The following is a 15,547-nucleotide window of genomic DNA, read 5'->3' as shown; positions in this document are numbered from 1 at the left end:
TAAAAAAGTCAACTTCTTGTCGAAAATGACCCCCAAGAATTTTGTCTCCCCTGCTACTGGAATGATGATGTCTTGTCCGAGTTTAAGTTCTGGTTCAGGGTGTAGGTTCCGTTTGCGACAAAAGTGTACGCAGACAGTCTTCTGTGGCGAGAACCTAAAACCATTAGTCACTGCTCAAGAGTTGATGTGGTCTATGGCATGCTGCAATTGTCATTCAATGACCCTCATATTGCATGACTGCAAAAAGATACTAAAGTCATCTACAAAGAGGGCACTGTTTACGGTTGGAAGAAGTTGTTCAGTTATAGAGTTAACTTTGATAGCAAAAAGCGTAACGCTTAAAACTGATGCTGTGGAACTCCCTCTTCTTGGCAGAATGGCCGGGAGAGGGTGGATCCTACACGAACTTGGAAAGACCGGTGTGTAAGGAAGTTTTTAATAAAGAGGGCAATGTGTCCTCTAAGACCAAAGTTATATATTATCTTTTAAAATTCCATATCGCCAAGCCGTGTCGTACGCTTTTTCCATATCAAAGAAAACCGACACCTGGTGCTCACGTTTCAGGAAAGCATCACGTATAGATGTTTCCGAGCGGATTAAATGGTCAAGTGTTGACCTGTTCCTTCGGAAGCCACACAGTATCCTGGAAAGGATTGTTTAAAGAACTATTTACTTGCTGATCCACAAACAAACCAAACAAACAACAATTTTCTAATTTTATCACAAGCCAATTCCCATTCGTGTATGATCACTGAAAGCTGAGAGAGATTAATGATACTTGCAAGTTTACCTTATTCAAAAGAAAGTTTTCCCAATACTGAATTCCTCCTGTTGCACTAGATGCATTAAAGTATAAATGTGCCAAAATAATTAAGTAATCTCTCTAGAAAATCGCAATTCAAAAACATAGAAGGCGCACAGTCAGAAATCGTATGGCAACCAGGGCGATTGACGTAGTGACGTCATCATCTAATTCGTATCCAAGGGTTCCTGGGTTGTTATTGTTGTTGTTTTGGTTTTTAGGAGCATTAGCAACTAAGGCCATATTGCTCCGGGATATGCAGTGGTCATTCCCTGATCTTTCCGCATCCTCCGTATTTGGTGGTGACGGGCTCGAATCCCGGTCTAATCAAGAAGCGTGTGCTACGCACTGCTGCTCCTTCCCACCTGGCTACGGAGGCGCGGTTCCTAGGTGATGAGTAACTAGCTGAAAACTGGCACTCATGTGTTGGGTGAGGACAGACTCAGAGGAATTCCAGGAATGAGGTCAAGTTCTAAATTACTGAAAAAAAAATATTACAGTGAGCACACCCAGTATTCTTTTTCAATAATTTACCAATCCTTAGAAATGTTATAGTGGCGTTTTAAGGAATAATTTATTTACAGCAGTGTAGAGATATGTAATTTTAGGATTTGTTTTCGCTTTTCTTTTGGTGGAGTCGAATATGATATTGATGTACATCCTACTAATTCATATTTCAGTTTCAAGTGGCACAGGCCAAAAAAAGAAAGTACACAGTTTATCCATTATGACTCGATTAAAATTAAAATAATTCAAAAACAGACATTATTTATCAATCACTTTTTCTAGAACCATGATCAGGCACTCTGAGTAACCACGAATAGAAATGTGTTTGCTTTTTTTTTTTTAATTTACGTAATATATTTAGGAGAGAGCTGTTTACTTGGAATCGGAAAAGGGTTGGCATACTTATTCTGGGATTATCTAAATATTCATTTCCTCCCTTCCACTTATCGCAGGAGTTTGAACCAAATCTCCCAACGAAGATAACCTACGTGCTTTCATAATTTTCAACACCGATAGACGCTTGAGTTTAAAGCAATTGAACAAACACGCGAGAAATTAAGATAAGACGAATACTTCTTCATTCAGGAAGAATCCAAAACTTATGGCCGTTTGTAGATCTATTTAAGCGATGAATTAGGCGGTGCGTACACGTATTTCGAAGACGTTTATTGTGTACAGTTACACTAAAGTTAGAATCTCATAATCGACACACATACTGTCAAAAATTATTATCTGTATGTATAACCGAGGTGAAAAAATATAACCGATGCTTATCTATTACATATAACCAAGATAAAAAAATAAAATAAACGATTACATCTGTCCCCTAAACGGCAACTTCCCACATTCGAGATTCTTTATCTTGAGTGGATACCAACGAAATATTCCACCTGTTGCTGCAAACTGCGGTTTATAAACTCGCCACTTCCATACCCGCTTTCTTTCTTCCAGAAGACAAGAAATCATACTGCAATGTATTTCTTTAGTGCTCTCTGCGCATTTGTGTTAGCCGTAGCTGTCCAGGGTAAGTTAATTTTTACCATCTTATTTAAAAAAAACTGAAGAATACATACTGGCCTACCATTACTATCCAGACACTTGCCTTTAGACAAAAAAAAAAGAGCTTTTATTGTGTCATTTAATGTTTTGTGCTGAAACCTTTTGCTTTTGACGGCCTTAAATCTTCGCGGCATTCTCTCAACCAGCTTTTTATAAATGTCAGGTGATATGTTCCTCCACTCGGCCTTTAACGCAGCCACCAGTTCGGCCTTGTTCTTTGGGCGATCTCGACATGTGCACGTATCCGACGATCCAATACATCCCAAAGATGCTCGATAGGGTTCAGATCAATATTCTGGGCTGGGCAATCCAACTTTTCCACACCCATATCCTCAAACCACCCTGTTACGACTAGAGTAGTATGGCATGGCGCCTTTTCTTGCTGATACAAGTATGGGCCTTCCTCGAAGTATTTCCATACTGTTGGAAGTGCATAATTGTTCAGGCTATCCTGGAATAGCACAACATTCATGGTTTTGTCGATAACGACTAATGGACTCAAGCCAAACCATGAAAGAAGCACCATAACATTACACTGCTTCCACCAAACGTCACTGTTAGGAAGATACAATCAGGAAGGAACTGTTCCACTGGAATTTGCCACATCCAGGAACGGCCATCAGACTGGTAGAGTGCGAACCTCGATTAGTCTGTCCACAGGACTGCTTTCCATTGCTCTACAGTCCAGGATTCGCTCTCCTTACACCATGTTAATCGGCGTCTAGCATTTGTAGAGGTGATCAATTCTGTTTAACTGTTGAGGTAATTCTGTTGAACGTGTCATCTTGCATGCCCACTTTTGCAATTTTCTGTTCGAAGCCCAGTGTGCATATTTATTGCAGGTTCTGTGACGTGTTGCATGCATAGGGCCTATTTCCCCATCCATAGAGGGGTGTTCTGGATATATAAATGGTAGGGCAGTATATATATATATATATGACAAAAAGAGATTTCGAATACTAAACATCTCACTAGATTTTCTATTATAACGAAGCGGGGGGGGGTTAAAGTAAAATTCCGTTACTTTCTAATTAGGGATGCAGCATTTTTTTTTTTAACACTGCATTTTCGCTGTCATTTTCCAATAAATAAAATCTAGTTAAAATATTAATAATTTCATTTGGGATTGCTAAGATCGCTTCTTATAATAATAATTATAAGTACGAACCTCAGGCTGTACAAGAGACCTCTAACCACAAGTTGTAGATCGGGCACAACAGACCAGACATAACTCTCAGAAAAAACAATGAAAAGATTTCCTACCGTATCTACCTACCATGGTGCCCAACAAGATGAACCTTCAGAAAATCTACAGGAAAAGATTAGGAGTGCACTGACCTTAGACAGGAAGCAAAAGACATGTAGCATATGGAACAAGTAACGACCACCCCGACCACCGTGTCCACCACAGGCATTGTGGTGAAGAGCTTAACAGCAACAAACCTCCCAGAGAAAACCTACAAGGAATACCAGAAAACAACGATCCTAAACATCTGTAGGATAGTCAGAGAATTCTTTGACCAGCAATAACAGCCGGACTTAACCACCACACGCATCTGGTACGAGTACCCATCGCCGAATGGAAAAAAAATGCATAAGAGAAGAAAAAGATAATAATAATAAGAAGAATACGCATTCGGAAATGGTTCTCTTGTGAGGAAACCTTCTTTAATTTTGTATTATTTTAGAATTGCTATTTTTATTTCCCACCTCCACCACAAATTAGTAGTTTAGAGAGGTATGGAAATCAAAATGTCAACTTTTAGATGGAGCAAACAATCAGCGAGTTTGCTTGCGGACATAGTTTAAAATTAAATTTGCATGAACCACGAGAATGATATTAGTAATATTAATTTGTAAAGAATCAAAACTTAATTGAGACTGCATCTTAATATAATAATTTCTTTTCGCAGGTGATGAGATTTGTCATCTGAAACCTGAGGAGGGGATGTGTTTAGCTTACATGCCTCGTTTCTTCTTCGACCCAGAGACAGGAAAATGCCAGAGGTTCATCTACGGTGGATGTCAGGGCAATGAAAACAACTTCAAGTCCGAAGAAGAATGCTTAGCAAGGTGTGGTGGTAAGTTTGGTTTGAATAAATTCTTAAAAATAGTTTTTCGGGTAACTAAATGATTCTCTCTGCATTGTACGTTGTTCAATTAATCAAGTAACATTTAATTATCTGTTGTTCAAATGGTAATGCTTAAATTATTAGCTTAATTATAAACACATAAAGTCATATTGATTTTACATAATATACGTTATTGTACCTACTCATTTATGCTTGGGACGAAGAGAGAGCAGTTGGTTTGGAGTACCATAATACATTCTAAACACAATCTTAAGAAAGAAATTCTTATGTTAAATGTTTATGTCCAATGAGGGGCTATTACTCCAAAAGAGATCACAGTAAATAAAAGTTTGAGGGAAATCTGATTTAAGGTTGGTTGGTTTAAATGGAAGTTTATTGGCACAAGGGCAACTAAGGCCAAATTGTGCCTGTCACAGTAATTGTGTAAATTATTCTTTTTTTTTTTATTTTATTTTATTTATTTATTTTTTTTTTTCAGTCATTTGTCAGATAAGTTCATATAAATGAATTTGTTTTAAAAAACTAAATAAATCGGATAGATTTGCGTCATCACTGAGAATATGGTTCATCTCTAATGAATTGTTTTGGGTTAAAACCGATTTAAAATTTGTTAATCGGGCAGCGTGATTGTAAGGACACTCGAGGAGAATGTGCTTTACTGTAAGTAGGGTGGAACAATGACGACAATGAGGAGGTTCATCCCTTGTCAACAAATGGAGGTGAGTCAGATGGGAATGCCCAATGCGTGTCAGTAGGAGTGGGGTCACTTTGAACGAAACTGACCAGGGGGGGCGGTCTGTCAAACCTCCCTTCCCCCACCCCGCCAACCCTCCCCTCTCCGAGCTCGCGGTCTGCCTCCCCCCTCCCTCCCCTACCCCGAAACACTTTGAACAGAATTGCACAGCGGGTGGTCTGGCGACTTCCCCCTCCCTCCCCCACCCCAAAACACTTTGAACAGAATTGCACAACGGGTGGTCTGGCGACTTCCCCCCTCCCCCACCCCAAAACACTTTGAACAGAATTTGTCAGCGGGTGGTCCGTCGACCCAACCCCGCCACTAGGTGGCACTGTCATCGAAACACTTTGAACAGAATTTCAAAGCGTGTGGTCTTTCGACCCACCCCCGAAACACTTTGAACCGATTTTGGTTGCGACGGTCGCCGCTAGGTGGCACTGCCATAGACCAAGGGCAGTATTCCACCCTCTCCACCCCCCGCACACAGATGTTGAATCTTTGATTGTGATGACATCACCAATCACGTGAATCCTTCCCATGATAATGTTATTTTTAGGCAATAAATTAATTAGTGCTATTTTGAATTGTTTTTACTTTAAAGTATTCATGAACAAATCAATGGTATTTTTAAAGTATTCATGAACAAATCAATGGTATTTTTAAAGTATTCATGACCAATATTTTTAACCAATGGTATTTTTTAAAGTATTCATGAACAAATCAATGGCATTATTTGAACATAATTAAAGTATTCATGAAGAAATCAATGGTATTATTTGAACGTCGATGGTATTTTTTAAAGTATTCATGAACAAATCAATGGTATTTTGTGATTTGAAAGTGATTTTCAATATAATTTTTAATGAAGACAGATTTTAACGGATGACCTTTTTTGTTTGGAATACTGAACTACAGTTGCTTTCGAATAGATTTGAATAAATTTGTACATGAACATCCTTGTGAATATTGTTGTTTGCCGTATAACGAACAGTCAAACTCATTCATGGCAAGATTTCACTGGTTCTCTTTATTTCGAACACAGTTATAATTTGATTAGTGTTATTACTTGAATGCAATTAATGTGTTTTTTCATAATTATAAAGTTCGAAATTAATTTAAAATGGTTGAAGTTTAAGGGGAAATTTAAAAAGTTAAAATAAATTAAGGGGAAATTTAAAAAGTTAAAATAAATTTACCACAGGTTGTGTGAAAATTACAAGGTAAACATCGTAACTCCCAAGCTGTATAACATTCTTACTATTCTGGTTAAAATTCTAAAATCTTCATTGCAGACACGGGTTAAACGAGCTTTTATCGGAATTCTAAAGAGACCGCACAGGTCTTTACTAATAATAAAATCTCAATTCAGATTGCATACTGTTATGAGAACAATCCATTTTTTTGTTTTCCCGTATGAAGTTTTCAATCATAGTTCCAGAAAGTGTTCAGCATTTACAGTATGGAAAAAATTTTGAGCTCCACAAAAATAGACCGGTGATGCTAAGTTTAAGTACTTAGCAATTAAATTTAACTTATTTACATAGTTTTCCGCTCATCTAGTTTTATTAGAGTTCACATTTTGTCTTTCCAGTGAGCGAAATTTTTACCCACACATAGCTGAACGAGAATGGTTTGAATTTGAAATTGTACGTTACCCAGAGCCACAATCCTTGACACGTTGTCTTCCTTTTGCTGCGAATATTTTATCAATTCAGGACGTTTCTTCTCCACTTTAATAACAACAACACAAGAATCTGAATGGAGGGTTGAAAATTCACAAAACCAACACGAGCAATCCATTTGAAGATACAGAAATTGTAATGATATCAACCCCACGGCTAAAAGGCAACTGAAATGCTATAATTATCACGTGGGAGTTTAACCAATCATAAACCAGCTTTGCACGATAACAAGCAAAAAATTAAGTGATATCCACAATATTTTTTCAAAAATGTTTCCAACATTTGTGCGAAACGTAATCTGTATACTGATATGTCCATAAGCCTGGAAAACGCAAAATAGGTAGAACTCTGAGAAAAAACCCCCAAAACAGCAGTGCCATAAACCTCCGTTTACGTCATAATCCTTTGGTTTAATTCCAGGAACACAATTCCCAATTAAACAACGTAGTTTTACATAATTGTAACATGTCTCTGTAGCCAATAGAAAATAATTGCATGTCTATATGAACGAAATAATATTTATTGTGATCCAGCGATTGTGTTTTTACCAAAACACTAAGACGTTAGTATGAACTTATTTTCTCTCTCTCTCAATAATAGTACTAAGACACAGATAAAATTCGCAAAAGAATAAAAACTTATTTCTCTATCAATAATAATGTTAAGGAACCACAAAGACACAGATAAAAGTTACAAAAGAATATTCTATTTTATTCTTAAAAAAACTAAAGAAAGATACAAAATACTTACAACTAAAGATTCCCTAATCTAAATAAATCAAGCTACTGTAACCACCATCTGTTGTTAAAACATCGTTACTCCGATCGTGCCAGATGATGGGCATGGTGGAAGCACCGGACGTGGAAAAACCGCTCTCGTCAACGGCATAGGGATTCCGAGGACCACCAACATTTACTTCTTCTTCTTCATACTCCCTGACAATAATTATGTCCGGTGAATGAACCTCACGATCAACGTATGCCGATCCTATTGACACTTCCGATGCCGACCGTGAGGAGTTGGATGCGGATATATCACCATCGTATGAAAGATGCAAACTTGCAGAGGTTGAAAATTTCATGGACACTTCCCATGAACAGAGGCTATCATCCAGCGATAGAGATGAAAATTGGTGTAATCGATACAGGACTGCCCCGTACTAATGGGAGTTGAGCTCCGTGTTTTTGGAAAATATGTCGAGGCATTCCAGTCAAAGACCTCATAACGGTTAGCAACGTCCGAAAGGTCTTCGCAGGAATCCAAGGGTGTTGAACTCCGTATTTTCGGAAAATATGTCGAGGCGTTCCAGTCAAAGGTCTCACAACAGTCGGCAACTTCCAAAAGGTCTACGTCGTTGCAGGAAACCCACGGGTCACAACACTCTGAACTTTTATCATAACAGACAACTGACCCTGAACACATGCACAAACTGTACCTACACAACATTGTAAGGATGGAAAAAACGTGAGAGTAGCATGAAGAAATAAACAAAAAACTAGCCCTTTTAAACTCAAGCAGGTTCAAATGTTAACCCAATACAACCAATCAGATTGGTAGGGAAAGCTGAAAAATACTGTTGCTAAAAACAACTTATTAGTTAACGTGCTACTTTTTACATAATTTGTTAACACACATTTTGTTGGATCTGTGAACTGCAAAGATTTAGAACATATTTTTCTGATATAATTTAAAACTTCATAAATGAACGTTCTGTTATGGTAATAGAAATGAGAAAATACAGATATATACACCTAAAAATTAACAGATTTTCTAATTTTCACAACCTATTTGTAGGTGTCAAATGTATATTTTAGCCGTTAGGGGATAGCACAGCTTGGAACTCCACAAAGTTTACGAAAGATAGCCTTTGTTTGTCCATAAGATCTTCACTGAAAATGGGGAAGTTTGAGAAAATCACATGTCACCTTTAGATATTTTGCATGTCCAACCGGAAAAAATTTGTCCCGTTATATTATTTTCAATTGCTAGAATTTGTACGAAATCGAACTTTTTGTGGCAGTTTCTCTTTCGAGATAGAGAAATTGTCCTTAAACGATTTCGCCCACCTTTCAATCCAACCCTCAGGTTTTTTATGCATTCCAACTCAAAAAAATCACGCAAAACGACTGTAAAACGGTTCGCAACCGACTAGTCGGAATTATTGAAATCATGAAAAATAAATATCATAAAGCTACATTGACTGGTAGTTTAAAATCAACACTTGTTGACAAGCTGATGGAGGGGAAAAAATAACGTTCAATCTCAGCAACTGCGAATAGATCCAAAACAGTTAAAAGCTGAGATTTTTAATAAATTTTCAGTTATCCATCAACACTTTGTAATCTTTTCAAAACAAACGTGAAAAAATCAACTTAAAATTCTTAATTTTAAGCATTTTCCGTGTACTATAAGATAAATTTGAACTTGAACAGCTCATTCAAATCATAAAAAACATCCCCAAATAGCGTAAAACCCCAACAAATACAGCCAAACCTCGGAAAATCTAAGAAAAATTATGTAAAAAATCTTAACATGTTTTTCAACATTTATTTGCGATTGAGACCCACACAAGAGGATTACGGTGTCACAGCAGATTAAAGCCTCATGATTCAAAAATATATAACTCAAGGGGATTAATAATGATTATAACGTTCTTGGGTTTTTTTCTCAGAATTCCAATAAGCTTACACATTAACATGAAAAAACAACGGAAACTGTGTACATGTAATTAATGGACCCTTTAAAATTAGAGAAAATGATCAGAAAGAGAGAAAATAATCGGCTTTTCCCCATGTACCCAAAGGATGTGTTTGTGAGATTTTTACACATCATTAGTGATGTGTAAGCAAATTAAAATTTGCTTACACATCATGTGTAAGCAAAAATGTTGTGATGTGTAAGCAAATTAAAATTTGCTTACACATCACAACATTTTTGTGCTGTCAAAACATGAAATTCATTCATCACAGTAAAAATCAGGGTGGAAACACACAAAACACTGTCAAGAGACAGAAATATAAGAAAATTATGTAAAAATATCTTAAAAATACAGCTTCAACATTTATTCAACCCTCAGACCCCAGCCACAACTTCACAGGTTCTTAGAAACCCCCCTCAAAACGATTATGGTGTTAAGACACGCCTAAGGTTAAAAAAATATTAACCGTTATCATTGAAATAATCACATTTTAGATCTTTTGTGTACTGTAAAATTAACAATGACAACAGAAACTATACTTTTATGAATCTATCGGCATAACAACTGATGAATTTTCATATGCACACACTCATACAAAAGATGAGCAAAGGTAATTTGAGACAAAAATCTTGATTTAACACAAAAACAACATAATAGATGATGGGCAAAACACCATACATGTGTTCATACAATTCTAAACTACCATATTTAAAGTGCATGTTACAATAAGAAAAACAAGCAGTGTGTTACAATAGGAAAACTCACCACAATGTTCCAGAAACATAAGTAATTTTGAATCTCAAAGCCAACAAGAGTTCTGAAACCATGGTAATAGCAGTAATAATCACCGCTGTTACAATCATATCCTTATTGATGTACCGTGTTTATTATATAATTCGTCATTTACCAATGTAACGCCTTACTTTATATTTGAAAAAGGAAAAATTCGAAGCAAACACATGAAAATTTAAGATAATTTTAACTGGAAGCGTATACATTTCAAGCGTCACACTTTAAATTTCATTATTTCGACCGAAAATAGCCGATGCCTGCAGAAATAGTACCCACCGAAGGCAATTAGGCTAAGACTGCATGCTATTTTCACATTCACATTGAACCAAAATAAACCTGAAAAATAAAATAACCGCTGCAGATCACCGACTATTTTACACACGATAAGACCGAACAACACCAACCTAAGTCAAAGATTTCACTAAATCAAATAATTTAGTGAAATCTGATTTCACTAAATTATTTGATTTAGTGAAATCTTTGACTTAGGTTGGTGTTGTTCGGTCTTATCGTGTGTAAAATAGTCGGTGATCTGCAGCGGTTATTTTATTTTTCAGGTTTATTTTGGTTCAATGTGAATGTGAAAATAGCATGCAGTCTTAGCCTAATTGCCTTCGGTGGGTACTATTTCTGCAGGCATCGGCTATTTTCGGTCGAAATAATGAAATTTAAAGTGTGACGCTTGAAATGTATACGCTTCCAGTTAAAATTATCTTAAATTTTCATGTGTTTGCTTCGAATTTTTCCTTTTTCAAATATAAAGTAAGGCGTTACATTGGTAAATGACGAATTATATAATAAACACGGTACATCAATAAGGATATGATTGTAACAGCGGTGATTATTACTGCTATTACCATGGTTTCAGAACTCTTGTTGGCTTTGAGATTCAAAATTACTTATGTTTCTGGAACATTGTGGTGAGTTTTCCTATTGTAACACACTGCTTGTTTTTCTTATTGTAACATGCACTTTAAATATGGTAGTTTAGAATTGTATGAACACATGTATGGTGTTTTGCCCATCATCTATTATGTTGTTTTTGTGTTAAATCAAGATTTTTGTCTCAAATTACCTTTGCTCATCTTTTGTATGAGTGTGTGCATATGAAAATTCATCAGTTGTTATGCCGATAGATTCATAAAAGTATAGTTTCTGTTGTCATTGTTAATTTTACAGTACACAAAAGATCTAAAATGTGATTATTTCAATGATAACGGTTAATATTTTTTTAACCTTAGGCGTGTCTTAACACCATAATCGTTTTGAGGGGGGTTTCTAAGAACCTGTGAAGTTGTGGCTGGGGTCTGAGGGTTGAATAAATGTTGAAGCTGTATTTTTAAGATATTTTTACATAATTTTCTTATATTTCTGTCTCTTGACAGTGTTTTGTGTGTTTCCACCCTGATTTTTACTGTGATGAATGAATTTCATGTTTTGACAGCACAAAAATGTTGTGATGTGTAAGCAAATTTTAATTTGCTTACACATCACAACATTTTTGCTTACACATGATGTGTAAGCAAATTTTAATTTGCTTACACATCACTAATGATGTGTAAAAATCTCACAAACACATCCTTTGGGTACATGGGGAAAAGCCGATTATTTTCTCTCTTTCTGATCATTTTCTCTAATTTTAAAGGGTCCATTAATTACATGTACACAGTTTCCGTTGTTTTTTCATGTTAATGTGTAAGCTTATTGGAATTCTGAGAAAAAAACCCAAGAACGTTATAATCATTATTAATCCCCTTGAGTTATATATTTTTGAATCATGAGGCTTTAATCTGCTGTGACACCGTAATCCTCTTGTGTGGGTCTCAATCGCAAATAAATGTTGAAAAACATGTTAAGATTTTTTACATAATTTTTCTTAGATTTTCCGAGGTTTGGCTGTATTTGTTGGGGTTTTACGCTATTTGGGGATGTTTTTTATGATTTGAATGAGCTGTTCAAGTTCAAATTTATCTTATAGTACACGGAAAATGCTTAAAATTAAGAATTTTAAGTTGATTTTTTCACGTTTGTTTTGAAAAGATTACAAAGTGTTGATGGATAACTGAAAATTTATTAAAAATCTCAGCTTTTAACTGTTTTGGATCTATTCGCAGTTGCTGAGATTGAACGTTATTTTTTCCCCTCCATCAGCTTGTCAACAAGTGTTGATTTTAAACTACCAGTCAATGTAGCTTTATGATATTTATTTTTCATGATTTCAATAATTCCGACTAGTCGGTTGCGAACCGTTTTACAGTCGTTTTGCGTGATTTTTTTGAGTTGGAATGCATAAAAAACCTGAGGGTTGGATTGAAAGGTGGGCGAAATCGTTTAAGGACAATTTCTCTATCTCGAAAGAGAAACTGCCACAAAAAGTTCGATTTCGTACAAATTCTAGCAATTGAAAATAATATAACGGGACAAATTTTTTCCGGTTGGACATGCAAAATATCTAAAGGTGACATGTGATTTTCTCAAACTTCCCCATTTTCAGTGAAGATCTTATGGACAAACAAAGGCTATCTTTCGTAAACTTTGTGGAGTTCCAAGCTGTGCTATCCCCTAACGGCTAAAATATACATTTGACACCTACAAATAGGTTGTGAAAATTAGAAAATCTGTTAATTTTTAGGTGTATATATCTGTATTTTCTCATTTCTATTACCATAACAGAACGTTCATTTATGAAGTTTTAAATTATATCAGAAAAATATGTTCTAAATCTTTGCAGTTCACAGATCCAACAAAATGTGTGTTAACAAATTATGTAAAAAGTAGCACGTTAACTAATAAGTTGTTTTTAGCAACAGTATTTTTCAGCTTTCCCTACCAATCTGATTGGTTGTATTGGGTTAACATTTGAACCTGCTTGAGTTTAAAAGGGCTAGTTTTTTGTTTATTTCTTCATGCTACTCTCACGTTTTTTCCATCCTTACAATGTTGTGTAGGTACAGTTTGTGCATGTGTTCAGGGTCAGTTGTCTGTTATGATAAAAGTTCAGAGTGTTGTGACCCGTGGGTTTCCTGCAACGACGTAGACCTTTTGGAAGTTGCCGACTGTTGTGAGACCTTTGACTGGAACGCCTCGACATATTTTCCGAAAATACGGAGTTCAACACCCTTGGATTCCTGCGAAGACCTTTCGGACGTTGCTAACCGTTATGAGGTCTTTGACTGGAATGCCTCGACATATTTTCCAAAAACACGGAGCTCAACTCCCATTAGTACGGGGCAGTCCTGTATCGATTACACCAATTTTCATCTCTATCGCTGGATGATAGCCTCTGTTCATGGGAAGTGTCCATGAAATTTTCAACCTCTGCAAGTTTGCATCTTTCATACGATGGTGATATATCCGCATCCAACTCCTCACGGTCGGCATCGGAAGTGTCAATAGGATCGGCATACGTTGATCGTGAGGTTCATTCACCGGACATAATTATTGTCAGGGAGTATGAAGAAGAAGAAGTAAATGTTGGTGGTCCTCGGAATCCCTATGCCGTTGACGAGAGCGGTTTTTCCACGTCCGGTGCTTCCACCATGCCCATCATCTGGCACGATCGGAGTAACGATGTTTTAACAACAGATGGTGGTTACAGTAGCTTGATTTATTTAGATTAGGGAATCTTTAGTTGTAAGTATTTTGTATCTTTCTTTAGTTTTTTTAAGAATAAAATAGAATATTCTTTTGTAACTTTTATCTGTGTCTTTGTGGTTCCTTAACATTATTATTGATAGAGAAATAAGTTTTTATTCTTTTGCGAATTTTATCTGTGTCTTAGTACTATTATTGAGAGAGAGAGAAAATAAGTTCATACTAACGTCTTAGTGTTTTGGTAAAAACACAATCGCTGGATCACAATAAATATTATTTCGTTCATATAGACATGCAATTATTTTCTATTGGCTACAGAGACATGTTACAATTATGTAAAACTACGTTGTTTAATTGGGAATTGTGTTCCTGGAATTAAACCAAAGGATTATGACGTAAACGGAGGTTTATGGCACTGCTGTTTTGGGGGTTTTTTCTCAGAGTTCTACCTATTTTGCGTTTTCCAGGCTTATGGACATATCAGTATACAGATTACGTTTCGCACAAATGTTGGAAACATTTTTGAAAAAATATTGTGGATATCACTTAATTTTTTGCTTGTTATCGTGCAAAGCTGGTTTATGATTGGTTAAACTCCCACGTGATAATTATAGCATTTCAGTTGCCTTTTAGCCGTGGGGTTGATATCATTACAATTTCTGTATCTTCAAATGGATTGCTCGTGTTGGTTTTGTGAATTTTCAACCCTCCATTCAGATTCTTGTGTTGTTGTTATTAAAGTGGAGAAGAAACGTCCTGAATTGATAAAATATTCGCAGCAAAAGGAAGACAACGTGTCAAGGATTGTGGCTCTGGGTAACGTACAATTTCAAATTCAAACCATTCTCGTTCAGCTATGTGTGGGTAAAAATTTCGCTCACTGGAAAGACAAAATGTGAACTCTAATAAAACTAGATGAGCGGAAAACTATGTAAATAAGTTAAATTTAATTGCTAAGTACTTAAACTTAGCATCACCGGTCTATTTTTGTGGAGCTCAAAATTTTTTCCATACTGTAAATGCTGAACACTTTCTGGAACTATGATTGAAAACTTCATACGGGAAAACAAAAAAATGGATTGTTCTCATAACAGTATGCAATCTGAATTGAGATTTTATTATTAGTAAAGACCTGTGCGGTCTCTTTAGAATTCCGATAAAAGCTCGTTTAACCCGTGTCTGCAATGAAGATTTTAGAATTTTAACCAGAATAGTAAGAATGTTATACAGCTTGGGAGTTACGATGTTTACCTTGTAATTTTCACACAACCTGTGGTAAATTTATTTTAACTTTTTAAATTTCCCCTTAATTTATTTTAACTTTTTAAATTTCCCCTTAAACTTCAACCATTTTAAATTAATTTCGAACTTTATAATTATGAAAAAACACATTAATTGCATTCAAGTAATAACACTAATCAAATTATAACTGTGTTCGAAATAAAGAGAACCAGTGAAATCTTGCCATGAATGAGTTTGACTGTTCGTTATACGGCAAACAACAATATTCACAAGGATGTTCATGTACAAATTTATTCAAATCTATTCGAAAGCAACTGTAGTTCAGTATTCCAAACAAAAAAG

The 15,547-nt window shown here is 35.8% G+C and overlaps 1 protein-coding gene across 1 annotated transcript; it reads left to right on the top strand.

Annotated features, from left to right (window-relative positions):
- Window positions 1-2,264: 2,264 nt before the first annotated feature.
- Window positions 2,265-4,449, top strand: LOC150074878 (PI-actitoxin-Axm2b-like; the record flags this gene model as incomplete). Its single annotated transcript, XM_090389429.1, has 2 exons — window positions 2,265-2,333; window positions 4,282-4,449. Coding segments are annotated over exons 1-2 (220 nt in total), but the record flags the coding sequence as incomplete, so codon positions are not given.
- Between the last annotated feature and the right edge of the window lie 11,098 nt (window positions 4,450-15,547).

The sequence above is a fragment of the Mastigoproctus giganteus genome, unplaced genomic scaffold (assembly GCF_048544385.1).
Source record: "Mastigoproctus giganteus isolate SK-2022 unplaced genomic scaffold, ASM4854438v1 scaffold_17, whole genome shotgun sequence".
Taxonomy (NCBI): Eukaryota; Metazoa; Arthropoda; class Arachnida; order Uropygi; family Thelyphonidae; genus Mastigoproctus; species Mastigoproctus giganteus.
The sequence above is the reverse complement of the archived record's forward strand: the minus strand, read 5'-3'. Positions and strand labels throughout refer to the sequence as shown.